The 24855-nt window shown below is 42.0% G+C and overlaps 1 protein-coding gene across 2 annotated transcripts in view; it reads right to left on the bottom strand.

Moving 5' to 3' along the window:
- Positions 1–24855, bottom strand: part of NFX1 (nuclear transcription factor, X-box binding 1) — a 229281-nt gene that overhangs the window by 190501 nt on the left and 13925 nt on the right. For both annotated transcript variants that reach the window (XM_084619772.1, XM_084619773.1), the window contains exons 2-4: positions 18409–19437; positions 10632–10793; positions 859–936 (exon numbers count right to left, since the gene is read on the bottom strand). In XM_084619772.1, the coding sequence (XP_084475898.1) occupies positions 859–936; positions 10632–10793; positions 18409–19437 (1269 nt within the window). The remainder of the gene's footprint in view (positions 1–858; positions 937–10631; positions 10794–18408; positions 19438–24855) is intronic.

The raw sequence follows: 24855 nt of genomic DNA, 5'->3' as shown, positions 1-24855 counted from the left end.
ACAGCATTGTATACTTCAATATAAAAATGAACTTAAAGGCAAGATAAGGTAAACATGCTGAGAATGATGAGGGAGCGACCATCTTGGACTTTGAGGTGTCACTTTTAGTGAGTTGATATTCCACGTTTTTTAGAATATAGGAGGCAACTGTTCCAAGACAGGCTGATTTTAAGAAGTGGAAGCTGATTGAAGCTGCTCGGAAGTTTGGAAATTGAGTGTAAGTCTCAAACATAACTTCATACCTTTAGATATCTCATAATTCATTTATCTCATGATTCTGCAATGTTTTGTGCATCAGCCTACATATGGTAAAGTAGAGATCTAGGCTCTGGATCTACACAGGAAAGTTGCTCCTGTTTAACGTAAATCTTTTCTTCAACTGATATAATTAGAACTAGTGCAAGCTCCTGTGTGAACACTTATTTCAGTTTAATTTAATCCCGTTTCTAATCAATTTAAATTAAACCAATAAAGCCACTCTTATGCCAAAATAAGAGTGTCCAAACAGGAGTCTGAATTGGTTTAACTATATTGGTTTAAATAATTGATGTAATTACCTGTACCTTAGAAACGATGTATGCTAGCAGTTTTCTAGATTTTTTCCTACTAAATGTCTTCATATCAATACTGATTCCACAACATTCCTAATAAAGGTTTTATTTTAACATTTATCTAAATATTTGTTATATGTAATTTTTATATAGTAATGAAACATCACACAAATCAGGCAGTTATCTTCCAATATCATTAACAAAGTAGCCATGAAAGAGAGCTTTTGGGGATGTAAGGATAGATTCTTCAACAGTATTAGAACTTATCAATTAAAGAATACCAACTGTAAATATGAAATACACTCACCACAAAAACAGGTGTAAGTAGTAGGAACTTGTGTTGAAGCATTTTGACAAGCAGGACATCTCCAGCCACTATTGCCATCTGTAAAGAAATTAATATACAAGAACTTAAAATACGTTTAAGACAGATGATAAATAATTTAGAATAGTGGCACAGGACAGAAAACTTTTTTTAGACTTTACTAGTTTCACCATTTCAAGTAATACTATACCACATTATCGAAATCTGATTTTGTAATGTGTCACATTCTGTTTAATAAGTTAGTGCTATACAAAAATTAGTCACTCATTATAAATAAAATAAAAATGAATGGATAGATCTCAAAACAGAATTGCTACTTCAAGATCATCAATGAGTGGTAGTGTTCTTATCGGGGTCCCGCAGGGATTAGTTCTCAGCCCAATGTTACTCTATTTTTAACAATTACTTGGAAGAAAATATAAACTCATTGCCAGTAAAGCTTGCAGATAAAACAAAGATTGATGGACTGGTAAATACCAATGGGGACTGCATATTACCAAGTGATTTGGATCACCATTATGATGGATGCCAATCAAAATACATTTTAAATACAATCAAACACAAAGTCACACATTTAGGAACACAAATTACAGGCCATGCTTGCAGGATGACAGCCTTTATTCTGGAAAGCAGCATTGAGGAGGACTTGAGGTCAGAGTAAATAATCAATTGAACACGAATTCCTGACATAGCAATGTGTCAAAATGAGCTAACATGATCACTGGATGTATAAACAGGATAGTATATAAGGAAGGTAATAATCCCAGTACGTGGTATTGGTGAGACCATTATGGGAAAAACTGCATCCAGTTCTGGTGTCCAAACCTCAAAAAAAAAAAAAAAAAAGATGCTGAAAAACAGGAGAGGGTTCAGAGAAGAGCCACAAGTATGGATATGTGGTGTGAAAAAATACTTTATAATTAGCAATGGAGTTCAATACATCACTTTATTGAAGTAAAGGTTAGCAGATTACTTGGAAACATTTTATAAGCACCTAAACAGAGACAAACCACTGAACTGTAAAGAGCTCTTAAGCAGCTAAAGCATAACTAGATTCAGTTGGTCTGAGAAAGATACATGGGCAATGATGCTTTTGTGGGTAAACAAGCAGCAATATGGTCTTCTGAACTCAGTTATCCCCAATAGCTTAGTGTATGACTGGAGTGTCATGTGACTGTGATATGGGCAACACCCTGAGTGGTAAGCAATATCACAGAACATAAGACCCAACTGTAGGTAGGTCACAGAGCAGAAAAAATATCCCAAGGATTCAGTCCCTGTATGAGACTGAGTGCTTCCATGATAGCATGAAGGGTGTGAATGAAAGACTACAAAACCTTTCATCCAAATGCCACATTGGACAAACACTATATCCATTTTATAGTGCTTGATAAAGATGAGCACTGAAAGGCAGAAAGACACACAGCAAATTCCTTGTATTAAGCTGTGCGCTGTTCTAGCCAGCAACTAGCCAAATGCTTGACTTAGTGAAACCTCACAGAAGGGGAATCTTTTATCAACACTTTGTAGTCCTGAAAAGGTTCTTGAATATATCTGCCTAGAAATAGTGGATACGGATGCTTGTGCCCTCTCTTATATTCCCCATATAACCCTAAACTCTATGACTCAGTTGTGCAAAGCAGCACACGAGGATTGCTCAACTCTGACTCAGCAGGCCCACTAGTACATGTCTGAGCCAGTATTTTTCCAGACACATGAAATGAGAGTATAAAATAAGGGACAGTGGCATCATGAGACCACCTCTCTCCACTTACGCTGAAGACAACAAGAACAGTGAGAAGACAGAGACTGAACTGAGAAGGCTAGTCCCAGACTGAGAAGGAAATTCAGCCTGTGCATTAAGAACTATAACCTACCTGCTACATTCAGTGGGATGAGAAAAACTATTTGATTAAACTCTTGCTTAGTTTAAAAATTTAGGATTTAGAACGCATAGTTACCTTTAGAAAAGAAAAAGTAAGCATCTCTAACCTTTATGCCTACCACTTATAATCACTTGAAATCTATCTTTTTGTAGTTAATAAACTTAATGTTTTACCCTTACCAGTGAGTTTGTCTAAAGTGCTTGGAGAATCTGCTCAGTTTACAAAGGCTAGTGCACATCCACTTTCCTTTGATGAAGTGGCCAACTAATGAGTTTGCACTGTTAAAGAGAAGGTCTTGAGCAGTGTAAGATGGTATATTTCTGGAGTGCAAGCATAGGTGCTGGAATTAGGGGTGCTGGCCAAATCCCCTGACTTGAAGTGGTTTCCATCATAAACAGGGTTTACAGTTTGGTTCAATGGATCTCAGTAACCCCACTATACAAATTGTTTCAGCACACCTGGGTGCAAGGTTAGTGGCTTGGGAGATTTGCTGATGTTTCCCTGTGCATAGTTCATGAGTGACTTGGAGAACATGCATGCAATTTAGCTGGGTGTGCCTCTGCATGGTGGCGGCTGAGTAATAACAGCACCTAGAAGGGTTTGCTGCTTGACACTAGCAAAGCACTGTGAGAGACAACCCAGGCTGGAGAGTTATGGGTGCATAGCAGTCCCACAGTCCCAGGCTGTACTCAGAGGTCCCGTCACATACACCTTCTGCATGAGATGAATGCATCAATACTACATAAGACGACTTCCTGGAATCTGGTATTGAACAGAACCATTTTCCTGTATTATATCATTATTGGCTTATAGCACTAAACCTGACTAACATTGGTTATTTCATCTCTTGAATATATTTCATAAGGAACCAAAATGTAGTTAAGCAATTTACTAGACAATTTACCAACAAGCTACACCTGACATCGACCACACTCACTTTACCTGGAATATATGCAGATAATAAATGCATAGATAATTGTTGGTAGCAAGCTGGGATATGAAAGCACTCTATTAAAACACCTGTGCCCTGCTAATTCCATAATGTACACAACTATACATTGATGCACAGTAGAACCTGAAGACTCATGCAGCTCTTCCCTTTGCTCACACAGAAGGTGCAAAACATTTAACCACAACTCCATCACACAACTCAAAGTTATCTAGAAGTCCTCATATCACCAACACAACTTTACCAAGCAGGGCCTACTACTGCCTTCACCATTTCACATAGGTACACCTGACACACTGACTACACCTGGAATGTACATAAATAAATTACCCCTAGCTGTTGCCACCTCCAGAGGAACAGAAAATGGCAAGACCAACCTTTTCCTTCCTTTTCTAATTTAACAGCGCTAGATGAAATCCTGTGGGTGAGTGTGAATGGGCTGTAAAAGGATGTGAACAGTGGGGTTGGCAAACTAAAGATGCGTGATGTTCGATGGTTTGGATGGTCTCACCTCAGTCACACAAAGGGGAGTCCAATTTTCCACTTGCGCATCAATTAGCTGCATCTTCCGCGGTTTGTTCAGATGTTGTTCAATGTGGCACAAAGTCTGCGTGGCAGGTTAAAACCAAGAGGGCAGCTTGTTGGGTCAGTAACGATGTGCTTGTTTGGAAGGTAGATGAGATCCAGAACTTTGCCATTCCCTGGCCGGAGCCAAAGACATTAGGTGGTCATTAAATTTTGCAATTTCAGGCATTGTTGGGATATGTTATCCATAACCTACTGAATGGGAAGTTCTGGGTACTCTTTGGAACATTTAAGTTCTTGTCCTGTGGATATATCTCAGCAGATAGCAAACATCGAACCTCAAGCTAATACAGAAAGCCGTGGTAGAGACGTTGATTTTAAAAGTTCCCGTGATGATTCGTATGTTCTGATTCAGCTGCCCAGCCACAAGCTGGGTTCGGCAGATTCTTGTCTACAAAGGCGCACAGTACTCTGCAAGTAGTACACTAGGGCCAAGACTGATGTTTGTAGCACCGAGGCAGTAGATCCACAGCTTGTTCCCACTAACTTCTGAATAATTTTGAAATAAGTTTTCGTGTTAGAGGCTACTTTCTTGAGGTAATTATGAAAGGTCAGTCTACAGTCAAGGATGACACCAAGATATGTTAGTTTTCGGTCATAACGCACAGTTTCGCCACACAACTCCACAGTTAGAGCATTTTGTGCAATTCTATTATCAAGGTGGAAAGTAGAGACTACTGATTGACTCAGATTTGGTCTCTGTTGCCACTTCTGGAAGTACTCCTCCATGATCTTAAGGTCAGATGTAAGGTTCACTTCAAGTTCTTTAAATCTATGAGCCTGAGTTGCAAGTCATCAGCATACTCAAACTTCTGCGCTATCGTTTCATGCATATCACTGGTGTATTGGAGCAAGTACAGAGCCTTGTGGTAGCCCATTATTCTAAGTGCATGGCCTGCTGGTTTGATTTCCGAAGTACAAGCACATCCTTTGGCTACTAAGCATGGCACTCTGCAGCCTGAGAATCCACACACAGGGGATCCCTTCGGCCAGTTTCGGTAGCAGACCATCCTTCCAAACTGCATCTTTGCCACTCACAGATGGATAAAAGCAGTATTGGTCTTGAGTTTTCATCAGAATCCAGCCTCAATGTTTGTAGCAAGAGCCAGGACCTGATCACAGCAACTTCTTGGTGGTCAAAAACAAACTTGCTCCTTGAGTAGGCTGGCATCCATAGTGGGCCCAATTCAGTTCAAAATCATACTGACAAGCAAGACAAGCAAGGACAGAAGTCATTTTTTGCATCCATAATTAGATAGAAAGGAATAGCTGCAAAAAATGGGTCCTTCAATTAAAGGGGGGTTTGAAGTATTTAGAAATTGAATACAGATGAGAAACAATCCTAGACCAAGATCTTTCACCCAAGACAACAAGGGAAGCAAACCCTTGTGCTTCTGGGGAAGGTCCTTGTAGTAGAAAGAGAGCACAAAACATGAGGCCTGAATTAAAGTAGTATTTTGGCCCTGCTGATATGAAACAAAGTTATCAAAAGTCAGGCTGTAAGCAGAAGTCAGGCCCTGTTATAAAACATGCCTGCTTGCAAGTTCAGAGAACTTGGCAAAAACAGGGCTGGTATTGCAAACACATACACATTCCTAAGAAGTGCTAGGCACAGGACACTCACGCAACCACAGTCCATAAGGGTGGTAACAGAACACCCCGATATCAGGTGTGGTACAAACTCATTCCCCAAAGATAACAGGAACACACTGACCCCTCCCTAAAGATAAGGTCACGACAACAGCGTGATGGATAGAGATGTTCTGATCGAATCAACATGTACAAGGTAAAGGATAGTAACTAACTAGGTCAAATGGGCAGACTGGAGCACTGTCATGGATGGGCATAAACTGTTCAGGAAGGTCAGGTGGGGGAGAAAAGGTGGAGGAGTTGCACTGTATGTAAGAGAGCAGTATGATTGCTCAGAGCTCCAGTATGAAACTGGAGAAAAGCCTGTTGACAGTCTTTGGATTAATCTTAGAGGCGAGAGCAATAAGGGAGATGTCGTGGTGGGCATCTGCTATAGACCACCAGACCAGAAGAATGAGGTAGACTAGGCTTTCTTTGGACAACTAACAGAAGTTTCCAGATCCAAGGCCCTGGTTTTCATGGGGGACTTCAATCACCCTGATATCTGCTGGGAGAGCAATATAGCAGTGCACAGACAATCCAGGAAGTTTTTGGAGAATGTGGAGGGACAACTTCCTGGTGTAAGTGCTGGAGGAACCAACTAGGGACTGTGACATGTTATTGACATGAACTGTGACCGTATAAATCATTGTTGCAACCAAGATCCTATAATTGCACCAAATCTTGTAAAAAGGAGGCCAAGCAAGGTGTCTATGAAAAGGTTGTAATTTGCTGGTTATGATTATGCTGTCTGTATCATTTCTGTATGTGAAGTTATGAATATGGGCTATGTACTTGTATCTCAATGTGTTTGATTCTAACACATAGTGAAGCATTAGTGAAGCATTTGGTCAGCTTCTTGAGAAAGAATTATTCAGATTAGGTGCCCAATTAAGAAACACTTAATTGACAGTGGACCTTGGGAGACTCCAATCCACATCTGAGAACCTTCCTGGAGATGTTCAAGGTAGCATGTAAGCAATGGCTGCCACCTGCTAACTGAGGCATGCATGGATACGTGACTTGCTCATGTGACTCCAAACTCCATCTTGCGGCTGTGACTTCCCACAGTAAGAACAAAGGGGTTTCCTTCCACACGGCAGGGATACAAAAGGCTGTGGAAACCCCTCCATTTTGTCTTCAATCCTGCTTCTGACCTCTAGAGGAACTGTGCTTGAAACTGAAGCTCTGAACAAAGGACTGAACGACCCCTCCAATCTGGGATGTTTGTACTCGAGAGACTTGATTGGCTTAAATCAGCAGTAATCCCATCAAGCCTGAAACAAGCCTGAACTAAGAACTTGGCAATTGTTGTACATATTTGATTCCATTTAACCAATTTTAACTCTCATCTATATTTCTTTCTTTTTATGAATAAACCTTTAGATTTTAGATTCTAAAGAATTGGCAACAGCGTGATTTGTGGGTGAGATCTGACTGGTATATTGACCTGGGTCTGGGGCTTGGTCCTTTGGGATTGGGAGAACCTGTTTTCTTTTACTGGGGTATTGGTTTTCATAACCATTCATCCCCATGAGTGCCGCTGGTGGTGATACTGGGAAACTGGAGTGTCTGAGGGAATTGCTTGTATTACTTCTGGTTAGCCAGTGGGGTAAAACCGAAGTCCTCTCTGTTTGGCTAGTTTGGTGTGCCTTAGTCGTGAAGGACCCCCAGCTTTGGGCTGTGACTACCCTGCTCTAAGCAATTTGTCCTGAATTCTCAGTAGTGTCCCAGCAAAGGCCACTTTGTTACAGGCCATGCTTCTCTTGACCTGCTTCTCACGAACAGGGCAGAATATGTAGGGCAAGTAGAAATGGGTGGCAACCTGGGCAGTAGTGACCATGACATGGTCGAGTTCAGGATCCTGACAAAAGGAAGAAAGGAGAGCAGCAGAATACGGACCCTAGATTTCAGAAAAGCAGACTTTGACTCCCTCAGGGAACTGATGGGCAAGATCCACTGGGAGGCTAATACGAGGGGTATAAGTGTATTTTAAAGAAGCCTTATTGAGGGTGCAGGAGCAAATCATCCCAATATGCAGAAAGTATAGCAAATATGGCAGACCACCAGCTTGGCTTAAGAGAGAAATCGTCGGTGAGCTTAAACACAAAAAGGAAGCTTACAAGAAGTGGGAAATGGGACAGATGACTAGGAAGGAGTATAAAAATATTGTTCGAGCATGCAGAGGTGTAATCAGGAAGGCCAAAGCACAACTGGAGTTGCAGCTAGCAAGGGATGTGAACAGTAACAAAAGGGTTTCTACAGTATGTTAGCAACAAGAAAGTGGTCAGGGAAAGTGTGGGACCCTTAGTGAATGGGAGAGGCAACCCAGTGAGGGAATTGGCGGATGTGATTGCAGAGCCATTGGCCGTTATCTTTGAAAAGTCGTGGTGATTGGGGGAGGTCCTGGACGATTGGAAAAAGGCAAATATAGTGCTCATCTTTAAAAAAGGGAAGAGAGAGAATCCGGGGAACTTGAGTTGAGACAGCACACAGAAACAATACACACGCACACACCTACACGCAGCCAACGACTAAGTACAGTTCTGACTGAGGAAAAGTCTGTCATGGCTAGGAAGAATGATGATTGGTGAGAGAAACCATCTTGAACAAACCCTGAACCCTGCTAAAATTAAGTTTTAGACTCAGGTGTGTATTTTCGCTTTTATTTGCTTGTTACCCTTTCTAACTTTCTCTCTTATACTTGAACTCACTTAAAATCCTATCTTCTTTTGTTAAAGAATGTGTTTTACTTTTAATCTGAACCACCAGTACTGTATTTAAATTAAAGTGAATGTGGAAAGCTGCCAGGTTGTGTGCTTTTAGAGGAACAAACAAACCCTATTATTTCTCTGAACTGTCCAGGAGAGAGTTAGACATTACGGAGCACATGGCTTTTGAAAAATTCATGATTGGGAGTGTGTTGGGGTCACCCTGCAAGCAGTACCCAAGCCTGGTGGAGACCAGGGAAGAGCATATTTGGTGTGCTGCTGGCAGGCTGCTGGTACCAGAGCTTCTAAACCAGAGCTGTCTAGCCCGCAGACACTTAGGCTGTGACCTGCGTACTGACAGTTTGGCTGCGAGCATCCGAGGCTGGGAAATACAGCCGCAAAGCATTGAGAGCCACCCCAGGTTACAGGGTCACTGGTGTGGATTGCACCCCCAACCCCGTAACCCCTCTCCCCTTCAAGAAAACATTCTCATGTCTAATTTCTTCCCTCCAAAGATTTCTGTGGCTGCAGGGTGGTTGGGGTCCATGGGCTGAGCTGGGAGATGCAGGGGGGTTGGGACAACTGGGGTGGCAGGGGTGCACTGGCAGAGTTGGGGTGCATGGTAGGTGGCACAGCTCTGTGTGCAGGATATTTGGGGTCCACTGGCATAACTGGGAGATGCAGGGCGGTTGAAGTGCACTGGCAGAGTTGAGGAGGTGCAATGCCTCCCTCACCTAAGCCCCCAACATCTCTCGCCTCCCCTTAACATCCATTCCCATTTATCCTTCTCCCTAAAATCCCCCACCATTCCCTCACTCCTCCACCCCCTAGTACTCCTTCCCTCCCAAGAAGCATTCCCGTGTCTAATTTCCCACACCCACCACACATAAAATAGTATGATTACTACCATTTGAGAGTCAGGGTGGCAGTTTTATTTGCGGGAATGTAATGTCCAGCCACTCAGTTCAAAACTCCTTTTGTCTTAGATGAGGGCTTGTGATTAATTTAACCTTAGTTTAGTTAATGGAAGGCTGAATTCAAAGCCATCGATGGTGACTTCAGTCATCAAATTCAACAAGGCATGTGATTCTACCAGTGATTAATACTTCTTCATTTAACAGTACAAGGAAGCAGAAGGAAGGTGGTGGGGGAAGGGGTTGGGGAAGGCCCCATAACTCAGGAATCCCAGAGTCAAATGACCTCAAATTTGGATCACTAATACACACTACCCTGCACCCCATCAGGCACCGCAAACTTTAAAGCAATCCAATTAAACATTCAGATTTTAGACAGCTTACAAGCTTTGAGTTTTAAACCATATAAAACGACAAGAATAGAAACCCTCTAGCTATTTTTCTGTATTGGTGTGTGCACAGTGCAGAAAATGCACATCTTAATTTTCTCAGGCTGCCATCACTACGTTGGGTAAATCTTAGCAGATTGACTGCATTCTGATCCACTAATCAACAGTTTGATCTCAAACGCTGAGTGGAAAAAAAACCCCACCCATAAGTTTCTTTAAAAATGGCTATTTTTTTCAGGGCTCATATTGCCAGAACACTACATACAAATGCCTCCAATATATGGGTGACTAACCCTATCCTGCACCCTCCTGAAGCACAGCAAATTTCAAATAAATCCAACTAAGCACGTCAATTCTAGAGAACTTAGAAAAGGTAACAGTTAAACAGATGTCTCAATGCATCTGTAACCATAGCAGTACTGGCATGCCACTATCATTCTCTCACATACTTTCTCACTCACTCTCTCTCTCTCTCTCTCCTGGAAGTTCATTCAGCCAAAGGTATAGAAAATAACATTAGCGTTGTAATGTGAAGAACTATAAAATTTGTCCATCTCTGATTTAAAGCTTGCTTTATTCAGAGGCAGTTGTACTAATCAACTTAAATGCACAGGTAATTTAGGACTAGAATTTGTCTTCTTCCACATACCATGAAAAATGTGAACTTCTACATCTGATAAGAAAATACCTACCTTCAGCTTGTGATGCTGGTGATCTTGCCCACTTCTTAATGCAGTTCAGATGAAACACATGATAACAATTCTGACAGCTCCATACCGGGGCTATTTTTCGGATCACCTCACAGCACACCATACACTCATATTTCTCTGTGGTCAGCTGCTCTATCAGAGAACCTGAAAAAAAATTCAATACAAACACACCTAAATTAATCAAGACAATATGCACAAGTTATTCACACTAAAAATGGCACCAAAATATGCTACACTTTAAATGCAATTTTAGAATTTATTTCTTCCTGTGGATATAATGCAAAGCTTTTTCTTCTGTTAGAAAAGCTGAAAGATTCCAATCCAAAAATTTGGTGCAAATTTTCTGCTTTCCTTGTGTGTCAGTCTCTTAAATTTGGGCAAAAGCAATAATAAATTGTTCAGGTGTTTCCTTTAAACCTATTAGTGATTCTTATTTGGCAGAAAAGAAAATTTTACAAGTCTTTTGTTCTAACTACCTTAAGTGGGAGAATTTAGCTTTTTTCTACTATTTAAAAAGAACACCGCAACATATACATCACTATACAAATCTCAATCTAAATGAAGTTAAAATCCTGTACCTGTGCATTATTTACAGGCCAGTTGAATGATGCAGTACTGGGAACATACAGAAGGCTTCATACTCCACCCACAAGAGGAAGCATTTTCTAACTGGCTGTTTTAGGAACAGAGTGGTGGGCTCCAGACAGAGCCACATTCAACTACTCTCGCCCAAAGGGATGGTTGCCATAATGTGGGACCCCTTTAGTAGGCAAATTAGCATCAAAGACTACCCTGAAAACAAAGAGGGAAGTGCACCTCAAACACCAGCTGGAAGAAACTAAAAACAGATAGTGGGAAAAGTCTGAAAATACATTAAGGTGTGCAAATATAGTTAGGGCAGCCAAACAACCTTAATTCTGCCCTATAGCTAACCCATGGGAGTAGGGGTAGGAGAGGAGAAGAAGAAAAAAAAAAAATCAAGGGCATCTTTAGAAGTCAATTTAATCTAATCTGAGTCCACAAAACCTAAAATACTTAATCATAGTTGAGTGGTTTTGCACTGTGTCATTACAGGGCACATTTAAGGTTTCTTCTGAAGGAAAATTTACTATTTTTAAGTTATAAAAAAAATGAGCAAAAACAACAATTAAACCTAAAAGAAATATTACAATGCTGCCAATGCACAGAATTTTAATATGGGAAGTTTGAAAAGTTGGTGACAGGGCAATAGTTAGTGTAATTTGAGTTCCCTAGCAGCACACACATACATGGTACTTTCACGTTTCCTTCTGGCCTATCTGATGACGGGATCCAGTCCAATGGGTGGCTTTTGAAGACATTTAGGATTAATGGTTATTTTTTACTTTTATTTGTCAAGTTACCTGGCACAAAAAAATTTTCCCTTCCAAAATGACCATTTCCCACAATCCTCTATGGGACTGATGTCACATCCTGCCCTTGGGGATGATGGTGGAATCAAGATGCTCAGTCCCACTGAAAACAGTGAAAGAGATATCCCTTTCAAAAGGGCCACCAAACACCACAATGGCTTCAATCTTATTAAGACTTCCTTCCCTCTTAAGTATTTTTATGTGGTTGTATAGAACACTGGCTCATGTATGGTGGGGTATCATCTAATAGTGGGTCTGCTTTAGAGGAGGACAGCCTGCTGCTGCAACGCCACATTTACACTACAAACTTTGGTCGACTCAAGTTATGTCAGCATAAAGCTGCCGCAATTCCAGTATGGCTGCTTGGGTTGATTCTACACATCCTCACCAGAAGTGCCTGTCCCAACACAAACTTCGGTACATGAGAGGTACACCCAGGGTACTCTGCATCACCCTTCAGTGAAATACCTTTTGACAAATTGTTGCAACATGTTGTGGGGTACACACAAGCTGCATGGGCATTGGGGTGGCTGAGGGCAAGAGTCAAGCATACATCATTTAACTTTCTCCATCCCATAATACCATCCCTATTCCATAGTTGTTAAGCCTTTTTTAAATACCACAAACCTGCTGTGACAGGATCCCTAGGGCACAACCTGGAACTGGGGTACTGCTGTGCCCCCTTAACTCTCCAACCTGGGCCATCTCTCACAATGCTTCGCTAGTGACAAGCAGCGAACCCCTCAGGCGCTGCTATCACTCAGCACAACAGCATGTTGAGCGCCACATTCAGCTAAATTTCGTGAATGCTCCCAAAGCCACTCACAAATCACACAGAAAACGGCACCAGACAATTCCCCCCATCTCCCCAGCTTTGCACCCCAGAGCTGTAGTGTCTTGCCCTGGTCAGTGTAAGTTTATTACCCAGTCTGTCCCTCCCTCAATGTGGAGAGGACATACACCAGCCTTTGTAACCTGAGCTGAGATTTTCCCAAGCACCTCAACCAAAATACAGTTTTAGGTAAAATATAAAACATTTATTAACTTGAGAAAGATTGTAAGTGATAATAAGTGGTAGGTATAACGGGTCAGAAATAGTTACCAAAGAAAATAAAAGATAAGCACACAATCTAAGTCTCAAACCTTATTACACTAGGCAGTATTTAGATCAAGCAGTTTTCCCACCCCACTGGATGTTAGGGTTCTTAATGCACAGGCCTCTCTCTCTCAAACCTGGGACCAGTATTCTTGTTGTTTCCAATGTAGGTGGGGGAGGAGAAAGACAAAGGCATGATGCTACTGTCCCTTATTTTATACCCTCAGTCCACGTGTCTGGAAAATACTAGCCCAAAACATGTCCTCGTGGGCTTTGCTGAGTCACAGGGTTGAGCGATTCCCCTGGTGTGGTCTTGTGCAACTGTCACTGAATTGTAAAAAACTTTTATTACAACTCCCCTGCTAATTAATGGTTGTGGAACATCCTCCTAGGCTGGGATCACATCCTTTGTATGTCACTAGCAAATTTACAGCATATTTCAGTAACAACCACTCAGCAAAGTCTCATAACTTGATGCACACTAACAATAGACATCGTTTGACAGAATGGGTTTCAGCAGATCATGACCCTTCATAAGGTATCTTACATGACATGCTTTGTGTGAAATATATCAATTATACAACAGGTGAATATGGGGGTTCCAGGGTGCTGCTTGGAGGTAAAGTGTGCCACACCCACATAGCACATTTTTCTGGCCCTCACCCTCCAGTGCATGAATACCAGAATAAGAGCTGCATTGACGGTTAAGTAGTAAGTGGCAATCACGCAGTAGAATCTTGCAAAGCTGGATTGCTACCAGTCAATGGGAAATCTTTTAGAGTTGGAAAATCCACAGCAGAGGCTGTTACCACACCAGCGTATATGGCCATTTAGCATCTCCTGTTACACAGGACAGCAATTCTAGGCAATAAGCAGGACATCGTGGATGGATGTGCAGAAAAGGAGTTCCCGAACCGTGTTGGGGTGATAGATGGCACACACATCCCTAATTTCGCACCAATCCATCTTGACAGGGTACATCAATGGAAATGGCTCCTTTCCTGTGGTTCTGCAAATGTTGGTGGATCATGGGGAATGCCTCACCGATATCAACATGGCCTGGTCAGGGAAGGTATGGGATGCTCACATCTTTAAGAACAACAGGACGGTTCACAGGAAGCTGCAAGCAGGGACATGCTTTTCCAACCAGCATATTACACTGGCAATGTTGAAATGTCAATAGTGATCCTGGGAGACCCATCCTACCCCTTCCTCATGAAGCCTTACTCTGGCCACCCTGACATACCAAAGTTTCAACTACCAGCTCAGCAGGTGCAGAATGACATTTGAACGTGCTTTCAGCAGACTGAAGGGACACTGGCAGTGTTTACTCACTAGATTAGATCACAGTGAGAAAAATATCCCCCTCGTTATAGCTGCCTGTTGTGTCTTGCATAATATCTGTGAAGTAAAAGGGGAAAAATGTCACCGGGATAGAGGGCAGAGATGGAGTGGCTGTCTGATTACTTTCAACAGGCAGACACAAGGGCCATTAAAGATCTCATTGAGGATCTATGCACTGAAGGAGCACTTTAATGGTCACTCACAGTAATGTGCTGTGCTGGCCAGCGCTGGCCCTGGCCCGCAGTTTTAGAGGCTGCTAGAAATTGTGTACTGCTTGGTGTACCATTTATGAACATCACATGGTCTTTTAATGCATCTATGAATTTTGCCATGTTTGCTGTACATTTGTAATTAATATACTTAAAAAAAAACTGTACCTATGAATTCAGTGGCCCTGTACATTTACAAGTAGTAGATGCTTTGAGTAGGACTAGGCATCCTGGAGTACATGCTGTGAAGTAATAAAGATGAACTTATTTTCAGTAAATAAAAATTTATTGCATACCAAAAAAAATGCAAAAAAGACAAAAAGTACAATTAAAAACAAACTGCTAAAATTATCAAAACAGAACTTTAAAATTAGAACAGTAGAAAACATTCCTGTCCATTTCAGCTACACGTACGCTGACCTGAGAGCGCCACGGGGGATATATGTGAAGTTCTGGTTGTCCTTACTGTCCCCAGGAATGAAGTAACAGGGATAGGAATTCAACTCCACCGGGTCCCAGCCCAGTGATTGTTTCACCAGTGGGTCAGCGGGGAATCCAGCCACAACACGTTGACCAGGTTTCCAGCAGCAATGCAGCCAGACTGGGTCAGCTGTCCCTTGGCCACTTCCTCCCCTTGGGGCGTATCTGGATTCGTGGGAGTACACAGTTTCCTCAGGGTAGATGCTGGGACTGCCAGTAGCCGAATCCTCAGTGCCTCGGGTCAGCGAGCAGCTCTGGCCAGTCCTCAGCTCAGCAGGGCTCCTGTAGGGTTTTCAGCATCAGGAAAGGGTGGGGTGGGAGGCATCTGTCTCCTCCGGTGGCTGCAGCACAACTGAGCTCCAGGACTTGCCCTTTATACTTTCTGTTTTGCCTCCTGACTTCCAGTGGGAGGGATGGGCACAGCCTGGCTCCACCCACCTGGGCTCAGAGAGTGGTCCCGCCCCCTCTGGCTCAGTGGGAGGCCACTCCACCTCCCTACAGGGAGATGCTAAAATGGAGTTCTCCACTGACTGCGCAGGGAAGTGAGCTCATGATTGTTGGACCTGTGGGTCAACAAAGGTCTGCTGCATTTGTATTTCCTGCCTAAAAAGACTCATGTCCCGGTGCATCTCCCTCTCCTTTTCCCACTGAGACTTCTGGGCTTTTCTATGCGATCTGCCACATTCACATAGCAGACCCTCCATTCACAGTCCAATGCAGCACTAGCTTGGAGGATCTCAATGAACATATCCTCCACAGTCCCCTTCTTTCAGTCCTCACCAGGGTCAGTCATTCCATGGGTGTGGAAGGGGTACTCCACTGGGCCCCAATAGCAGTAGCTACAGATAAAACAGACAATGTATCATTGGATTTACAGTCACAGTGGAAAGTGAAAGATACATTTCAGAACCCCATTCTCTTAATCCCATAAAACCATGCTTGTTGACACTTCAGCTTTGGAGTCCCTCTGCACACCCTAGCTCTCCAGTCCCAGGCATCGGGAATATGTCCCACCAAGGGCATAGAAGCTGGGGTGGGGGGGGGGGGGAAGGGTGAGGAGGGAGGAGAAAAAATGAGGAAGGAACGTTTCCATTATATGAAACAATGAAACATCAACCTTTATTTCCATGGGTACGACCATAGGGCAATGGTACGGAGTAGTGGCACTAATTTTCCACAGGCGGTAGTGATTTTAGCCGATATCTCACTCCTGAGGGTAACAAAGGCACGGAAAGCACAGCTGCTACTGATGTCCCAAAGCTGCCCAGAACTATATGCCGCTAGCCTGTGAACTGCAACGGTGCCAGGCGAAGTCATTACAGAGTGGCATGGGAAACTGACCTACCATTGAGGAATAAATAAGGCAGCCACTCCTAGAATCCTCCAGGAGGGGATTGCAGAGTACATCCATGAAGTCTTCATGAAGATTTCTTTGTATCTTCCTGAGAGCATTCCTATGAACTGCTCTGCATGCCACTGCCGCCGCCGCCGCCACCACCACCACCTAACCATACAGGGGATTGAGAAGCAGACAACTATCTGGTTGGTATACTGCTACCTCGTCTCATACAAGGAAAACAATGAAGAGTCAATACCTGCGTCTGGCTAACTTCATCAGGTTTCTCTGTGCTCAGCTGGCAGGACTGGCAAGTCTGTGATGGAGTATTGGAAGTACATGGCTCGCAGCATAGCTGGATTCCCCTACAACGTCTCCCATCTCCACCTCGCTGTTGATCACATGGGTCTCTGTCTCAGGCTCCTCTAAGGTATCCACAGTGGTCTGCAGATGCTGCTGGGTTCTCTGCCAAGTATTGCATGTAACTCGTAGTAAAAGCAACAGGTGTGCAGCTTGGCATCAGCTCAATTGTCGGCCTCCATGGCCTTGTAGTATACCTGCTGCAGCATCTTTGCTTTCCTGCGGCACTGCTGCTGCTACCTGCATCCCCTATGTAATGTTTTCATACATATCCATGTCTCTATGACTAGTCCATAGCTCTGCCTACACAGCCTCTTCTCCCCATACGTCTAGGAGATCCAATACCTCATGTCTACTGCAGGCAGACACACATGGAGTCGACATGGTCGGTTGAGCAGCTGTACACAATGAGGGAAAACTGCCGAAAGGCATTTTAAAGAATTGATGAGGATTTAAAAGGCGGGGAGACATGGCTTCCGGTCTCTGTGACCCCTGAGCAGTGGAGTTCACAATTGTGACCAGAGCGATCATTGTTGGACAGCTGCTGAAGGACAGTTAGGGTCAAGATAGGTCACACAGCATTTACACTCGCTCTGCATCAATCACAGTATGTCAAGCATGGCTCAATGCCATTTGGGCAGGGGTGTTAATATGTCACCCTTACGAGGGCGCATACACAGGTAGCAATCAAATTTGAGTTTAGACATACACACATGTAAGTCGATGCACAGTAACATCCAACCTATCTTTGTAGTGTAGGCCAGGCCTGAGTGAAGGAGCTATTTCTTTAGATGAAAAATAGAAATCAGTGTTGTGGTTTTGGAGGGTAGTCAGTCCCCTCCACATCTGTTTGAGTTCCAAAGCCTGGAACTGAAGACATTCCACAAGTTCCACTACAAAGTCTGAACACTGTGCTGGTGATCTACTTATTGATGGTCAGTGCCACACCTTTCCACTCCACTGTTTCAAAACTAAGGCATAATATCTTTTTTTGTATTTCCAATATTACATATTATTGGTACCATATGCTTGATCTCAACAAGGGGAGTCCAACAATAGGAGTTTCATTTTACTCATCCCTTAATTGGCTCCTCTCTGTGTGCAACAAAACATTAGAAAACTTTTGCAACTTTGACAATAATTTCATTTAAGTATGCTCCAGCTTTAGAACACTTGTTCAAATCACTTCACGTTTTCCCCCCAATTCTACTCTTGTCCCTGACGTGACTTCCATTTTGAAGTCTGATTTACAAAAGATGCAAAATTCAGCTTTAAACAAAACCTGTGAAAAGGCTGCCACCTTTCTATAATGAAGTGGGAATTATGGAAAATCACCAGACACATAGCAAACAGATGCATTTAAATATAATACAGGAATGTTAAATATCCTTTGCATCCTTTGAAACAGACCCTGTGAGGTGTTCAGCAACTCCTGTGAAATGCCAACAATCTTCAACCAACAAACATCAATATCTGTTGAAACTGTTCATCTCACAGGACCAGACCGTTAATTTGAAGGTCTAAACCAGTCCAGGAAACTTACCTGTATGAGTTTCCTTGTTCCTTGGTACATTACTCTGCTTTTTCCAATACCGAGTCCAATTGCAGTGAAGGGAGGTTGTGTGTCCCACCTGCAGGTGAAGCGGTCTTCCACCACATTTGACTGATTCCCCTAAGTTTTGATCATTGTTGTGAACACCTGATTCTTTGCTCCTCTCACTAATTTTATCTTTTTGAGTATAAGTAAGAGGCGGCTTCTTAACTGCTTTTGTATTTTTACTGCGGTGAGTATCTTGTTTTTTCTGGATTTCTTTACCTAACTGGGGTTTACTCCACATGGACTTCCTGGAGTATTTCTTGTTCGCAAATGGATATCTTCTTTGTTCATCACTATTGCCAGCATATCCATCGTACAATGCTTTGCCAAAAGATGCTTCTGAAGAGTCAGACTGAGTCAGATCCAGAGATGGTATGTTTTCAAACATACCATCCTGCTGTTTAGATGTCACTCTCTTATCCCGCTCATGTAACTGCTTCCCCTTCTCTTTGAGGCCTCTTCCAGATACAGGCATCACGTGTGTTTTCTTTGGCTTTGCCCCTCTATTATCTGCACTAGATACCTCCTTGTCACTCTCTGAAGAGCAAAAGTCATTGTATTCTTTAGGATTGACTCTCCACCTTGGTATTAATGTGGTATCTACAATTGTCATGTTGGTTGTACCATCAGATGATTGCCTTATCCGGTTTCTTGTATATGTCCTATCACTTCTAGATCTGTGCCATCGCTGGCTTTGAAAACTAGGATTCTTATGCGGTTTACTGGTACTAGCAAGCTGGAGAAAATCTTGCTGGCTACAGTACTGGCTTTCTGGACTATAAAAGCTGTGTTGCTTTGTGGAAAAGCTTACATAGTCTGTGCCTCTATCAGAAGACTGACTAGGAAGTGGTAGAGTATCATTTCTGTTCTGATTCCTATTGGATTCCAATCTACCCAGACTTCTCCAATTTACATCAGGAGTCTCTCTCTCTCTTGGAATGAAATCAGCTGCATCCGGATTGAAGTTTAATACACCTAAAAAGTAAAACAAAAAAGAGAGTTACTGAAGTTCAGAACTGCATAAAGTATTAAAATTCTTCTAATGATGTACCACAGCAAGATCTACTGCATACACAACGGGCCGAACAGTGCAGCTGCTCCAAACACTAAATTGCAAAATAAGGACCAATATCCAGAAATTCGATTTTTTCAGGGAGTTTTCATTGCTTATATGAAAACAGTTATTTTCTATTTGCCTTACAGGCATGTTAAATTTGTTCTGCACCTTCTCAGTTTTGGGCTGAGTGTAAAAATTTCACTAGGAAGAAAATTCTGCAGTCTTCTGAGTGCAGCATCCTTTAGCTAGCCAAGTAAAATACCAGATTTAAAGACTTTTCACAAGAAACCCTTTGTATTTCTGAAACCTCCTTTCTTCACCCCATGACTTCCATTCTTTATGTGAATGTCCCCTCTTTTCCCTACCCATTGTCCCACTTTGGACATTCACAACACCTCCCCACCCAACCTCACTTTGGCATTCTCCCCCCAGCCTTGTGTCCTCTTCTTCTAATCAACTTCCTTTCCACCATAGCCCCTTTTTCCTACCCTCTCGTTCCTCTGCCCTACCCAGTTTGTTGATTCTTCTCCCCACTCTTCCTCCTCCTCTCTGCCTGCCAGGTTCTGGTTCCTGGATGAAGGTGGGAGCGTAGTAGTAGTAGTACTAAAAACGTCCTTTTCCTTGTGCTTAGTAGTATGAGGCCCTTCAGCAATGGCAATGAGGGAGAAGTCTGGAAAGAAGGTTCTTCTGATCCCAGTGCTGGGAGATTGGTGGCAGCAGGAATTGAGTGGGGTGAGGGAAAGAGACAAGGGGTGACCCACGTGGGCAGCGAGCCCTGGGAAGGACCCTGTCCTAAGCCAAAGCTGAGGGGCATTTTGGCACTGATGCGGAGGGAGGTAGGGTAGGGGCTCAGTCATTATCTCACTCTTCCACTCCATCCACTTTGACTTTAACTCCCTCCCAACCCTTTTATACCGTGGCAGAGCTATAGGCAGATTCCTTTGTTAATTTCTACAGGAGCTGTGGGTCCTTTGGGCAGGCAATACGTTTGCCACTCCTGTCTTATATGAAGAAGAGATAGTAGTGTCTCTATAGTTAAAGTTGCAGCCATGTTCTATCAGAGATATGGCTGCCAAGCGATTAAAAAAATTAATTGCGATTAATTGCGCTGTGAAATAATAGAATACTATTTATATAAACATTTTTGGATGTTTTTCACATTTTCAAATATATTGATTTCAATTACAACACAGAATAAAGTGTACAGTACTCCCTGTATATTATTTTTATTACAAATATTTGAACTGTAAAAATGATAAAAGAAATAGTATTTTTCAATTGACCTCACACAAGTACCGAAGTGCAATCTCTTTACCGTGAAAGCGCAATTAACAAAGGTAATTTTTTTTGTTATATAAATGCACTCAAAAACAAAACAAATATAAAATTTTAGAGCTTCAAGTGCACTCAATCCTACTCCTTGTTCAGCCAATCACTCAGACAAACAAGTTTGTTTATATTTGCAGGAGGTAATGCTGCTAGCTTCTTGTTTACAATGTCACCTGAAAGTGAAAGCATGCGTTCACATGGCACTGTGGTAGCTGGTGTTGCAAGATACTTATGTGCCAGATGTGCTAAAGATTCGTATGTTCCTTCATGCTTCACCCACCATTCCAGAGGACGTGTCCACACTGATGATGGGTTCTGCTCAATAATGATCCAAAGCAGTGCAGACCAACACATGTTCAATTTCATCATCTTAGTCAGATATCACCAGCAGAAGGCTGATTTTCTTTTTTGGTGGTTTGGGTTCTGTAGTTTCCATATGAGAGTGCTGCTCTTTTAAGACTTCTGAAAGCATGCTCCACACCCCATCCTGATCAGCTTTTGGAAAGCACTTCAGATTCTTAAATCTTGGGTCGAGTGCTGTAGCTATCTTTAGAAATCTCACATTGGTACCTTCTATGCGTTTAGTCAAACCTGCAGTTAAAGTATTCAACATGCTAGGTCATCATCCAAGACTGCTATAACATGAAATATGTGGCAGAATGCAGGTGTAAAACAGAGCAGGAAACAGACAATTCTCCCCCAAGGAGTTCAGTCACAAATTTAATTAACGAGCGTCATCAGCATGGAAGCATGTTCTCTGGAATGGTGGCCAAAGTATGAAGGGGCATTTGAATGTTTAGCATATCTGGGACGTAAATACCTTATGATGCTGGCTACAAAAATGTCATGCAAACCTCTGTTCTCACTTTCAGGTGACACTAAATAAGAAGCGAGCTGCATTATCTCCTGTAAATGCAAACAAATTTGTTTCTCTTAGCAATTAGCTGAACAAGAAGTCAGACTGAGTGGACTTGTAGGCTCTGAAGTTTTACATGGTTTTGTTTTTGAGTGCAGTCATGTAACAACAGCAAAACTCTATATTTGTAAGTTGTACTTTCATGATAAAGAGATTGCACTATGGTACTTGTATGAGGTGAACTGAAAAATACTATTTCTTTTATCATTTTTACAGTGCAAATATTTGTAATAAAAATAATATAAAGTGAATATGGTACACTTTGTATTCTCTGTGGTAACTGAAATCAATATATTTGAAAATGTAGAAAGCATCCAAAATATTTAATACATTTTAATAAATTTCAATTGGTACTCTATTGTTTAACAGTGCAATTAAAACTGCAACTAATTTTTTTGTGTTAATCGCATGAGTTGACTGCGACTAATTGACAGCCCTAATCAGAGACATATTTCAGTCACACTAACTCTTGCTTAGAAGACTGGTTTAGTCAGAAAATTGCTAAAATTATTCTGAAGATAAAAGGGAATGTTTTTAAGAAGTATGAAGAAAACTCAAATTGTTTGATAATGTTACAGGTCATTTAGAATTTAGCCTAAAGTAAAAAATTCAAATCTGGGTGTCATTTGACTTTTTTAACCCTCCAGATTTACATATATGTATCTCCTTGAAAACTCATGCAGCTGCTTTATTAATTGAAGAAATCGGGTTGTGATTAAATAAGGTTAACAGCTATTTTTGTTGTGGGTGGTTTGGGGTGTAATAGGCAAAAATACTGATTTCCAATCCATGGAATTTTTTGTCATTGAATTCACTGGAGCAAGAGTGGGTAAAAAATTTGCACGAGCATATTGCAGCTTAGAACATTAAAAGAGGTCCTTCCATTGCTAAACAGAGAAGTGGTCAAAACAAGTGGCAGAAAGGGGTGTATTCTAAAGCTGTGGGTCTTGTCTTCCAATTCTATCTCTGCAGGTGTGTGCACTTTGTTATGGAAAGATAACCTCTACACAGTTGAGGTTGAAGCAAGGGTCATGTAAGGATGATTTTTAATTTCCTTTAATCCACCCTCCAGCGCCAAAAAAAAAAAAGCAATACATACTATGACATAGAGGCATGTGATCAAAATGGCCAGTGTCCCAGAAATTTACAGCTTAAACATTTCAGATACACAAACTCTGCCTAATCTACTTTCTTTTATGAAAGATCTGAAAGAAAAAAGGGCAAAAAAAGTTCCTTACTACAGTTTTCAGCTAATGAAGTATATTAACTTATTCCCCCACCCGCCTTGTGAAAGAGATAAACCTATGGGTTTGTTTTTAAACACACATTTAAGAATATTTAAAGTTAGGTAACATTTGTAGGAGTTATTAGCTCATGCTTTACTCTAAAATGAAAACATCAGCTTCTTATGATTTAGGATGAAATAAGCTTGTATATTTTTAAACTTAGCAAATTGCAAGCCTTTCATTTTTAAAAAGCATTCCTTAGTATAATTCCTTTTTGCCAGAGGCTGGGAATGAGCAATAGGGAATGGATCACTTGATGATTGTCTGTTCTGTTCATTCCCTCTGGTGCACCTGGCATTAGCCACTGTTGGAGGACAGGACGCTGGGCTAGATGGACCTTTGGTCTGACCCAGTATGGCCATTCTTGTGTTCTTAATATGTTTAAGTCAACAATAATACACTATGTATGCATAAGTACAAAGATAATTTTTAAACATGCTCATTTCTTAAGCAGTAATCAGCTATTCAAACCATATATATTAAATAAGTGGCATGCTCAGAAAGACAAGACGATCATTACAAATACTTTTTACAGTGACCTAGACCAGGGGTTCTCAACCTTTTTCTTTCTGAGGCCACTGCAACATGCTATAAAAATTCCACAACTCACCTGTGCCACAGCAACTGTTTTTCTGCATATCCAGCAGATTAAAAGCTAGGGCTGGTGGCAGGGGGTAGCAAGCAGGGCAGTTTCCCAGGTCCCCAAGAAGCTAAGTTGCTTGGGCTTTGGCTTCATCCCCGGGAGGTGGGGCTTCAGCTTCAGCTCTTTGCCCTGGGTCCCAGCGAATTTAATGCCAGCCCTGCTTGCTGATTTATTTTGGCGGACACTCTGTTACCTGCTCGTGGCCCCCCAGGGGGTCCCCATTGGCATTAACAAGCACCTTAGGACCCGCTGTATCCAACTGGTCAATAAGTCATTTGCCACCATAATCAGTGCATATGCACCAACATTTAATGCTGAAGAAGAACCGAAAGAATCCTTCTACGTTGACCTTGATAGATTTGTCAGTCATCTATTCCAAAAACAGATAAGGTAATCCTCTTAGGGGACTTTAACGCAAGAGTTGGCCAAGATTCTAATGTATGGAGTAGCTCTATGAAAAAAAGAGTGGGCAAGACCAATTCCAATGACATCCTTCTAATCAGCAAATGAGCAGAGCACAACCTTGTGATCACAAAAACCATCTTCAGACAAAGCAACAAGTACAAAACAACTTGGCAACACTCCCGCTCAAAACAATGGCACCTCCTAGACTAAGTCATTGTAAGAACACAGGCTCTAAGAGATGTCCAAATCACCCACATCATGAGAGGAGCCAACAATTAATGGACTGACCACCGCCTGTTGAGGTCAGTCATGTTCATCAAGATTGCATCAAAACATAGAAAGCAATCTAAACCATACATATGGCAATACAACGTCCAAAGACTTCAATCCACAGTGTGCCAAGAGAACTACCAAGAACTCCTCAGTGAAAAACTGACTATATGCACCCCTTGAAATGACAAACACAAGTGTCTAAGAAGACTGGGAAGCCCTAAAACAGACCATCCATGAGACTTATGAGGAATCCATCGGCCTTGCTATTTGTCATCAAAGTCTTGATGGCGGCCAAGAACATTGAGATCACAGCCCTTTTGGACCAGAAGAGAAAAGCTTTCTGCATCTGGCAAAACCATCTATTATCCAGTCTGAAGCAAAGCTCTTTCCATCAGCACAAAGCTGAAGTTCAAAGGAGGACCCGAGAAATCAAAAACGACTGATGGGAGGACAAAGTACAAGAAATCCAATCATTCATTGACAG

This window comes from Lepidochelys olivacea, assembly GCF_965140295.1.
Source record: "Lepidochelys olivacea isolate rLepOli2 genome assembly, chromosome: 2".
NCBI lineage: Eukaryota > Metazoa > Chordata > Testudines > Cheloniidae > Lepidochelys > Lepidochelys olivacea.
This window is presented reverse-complemented; position numbering and strand designations above follow the sequence as displayed.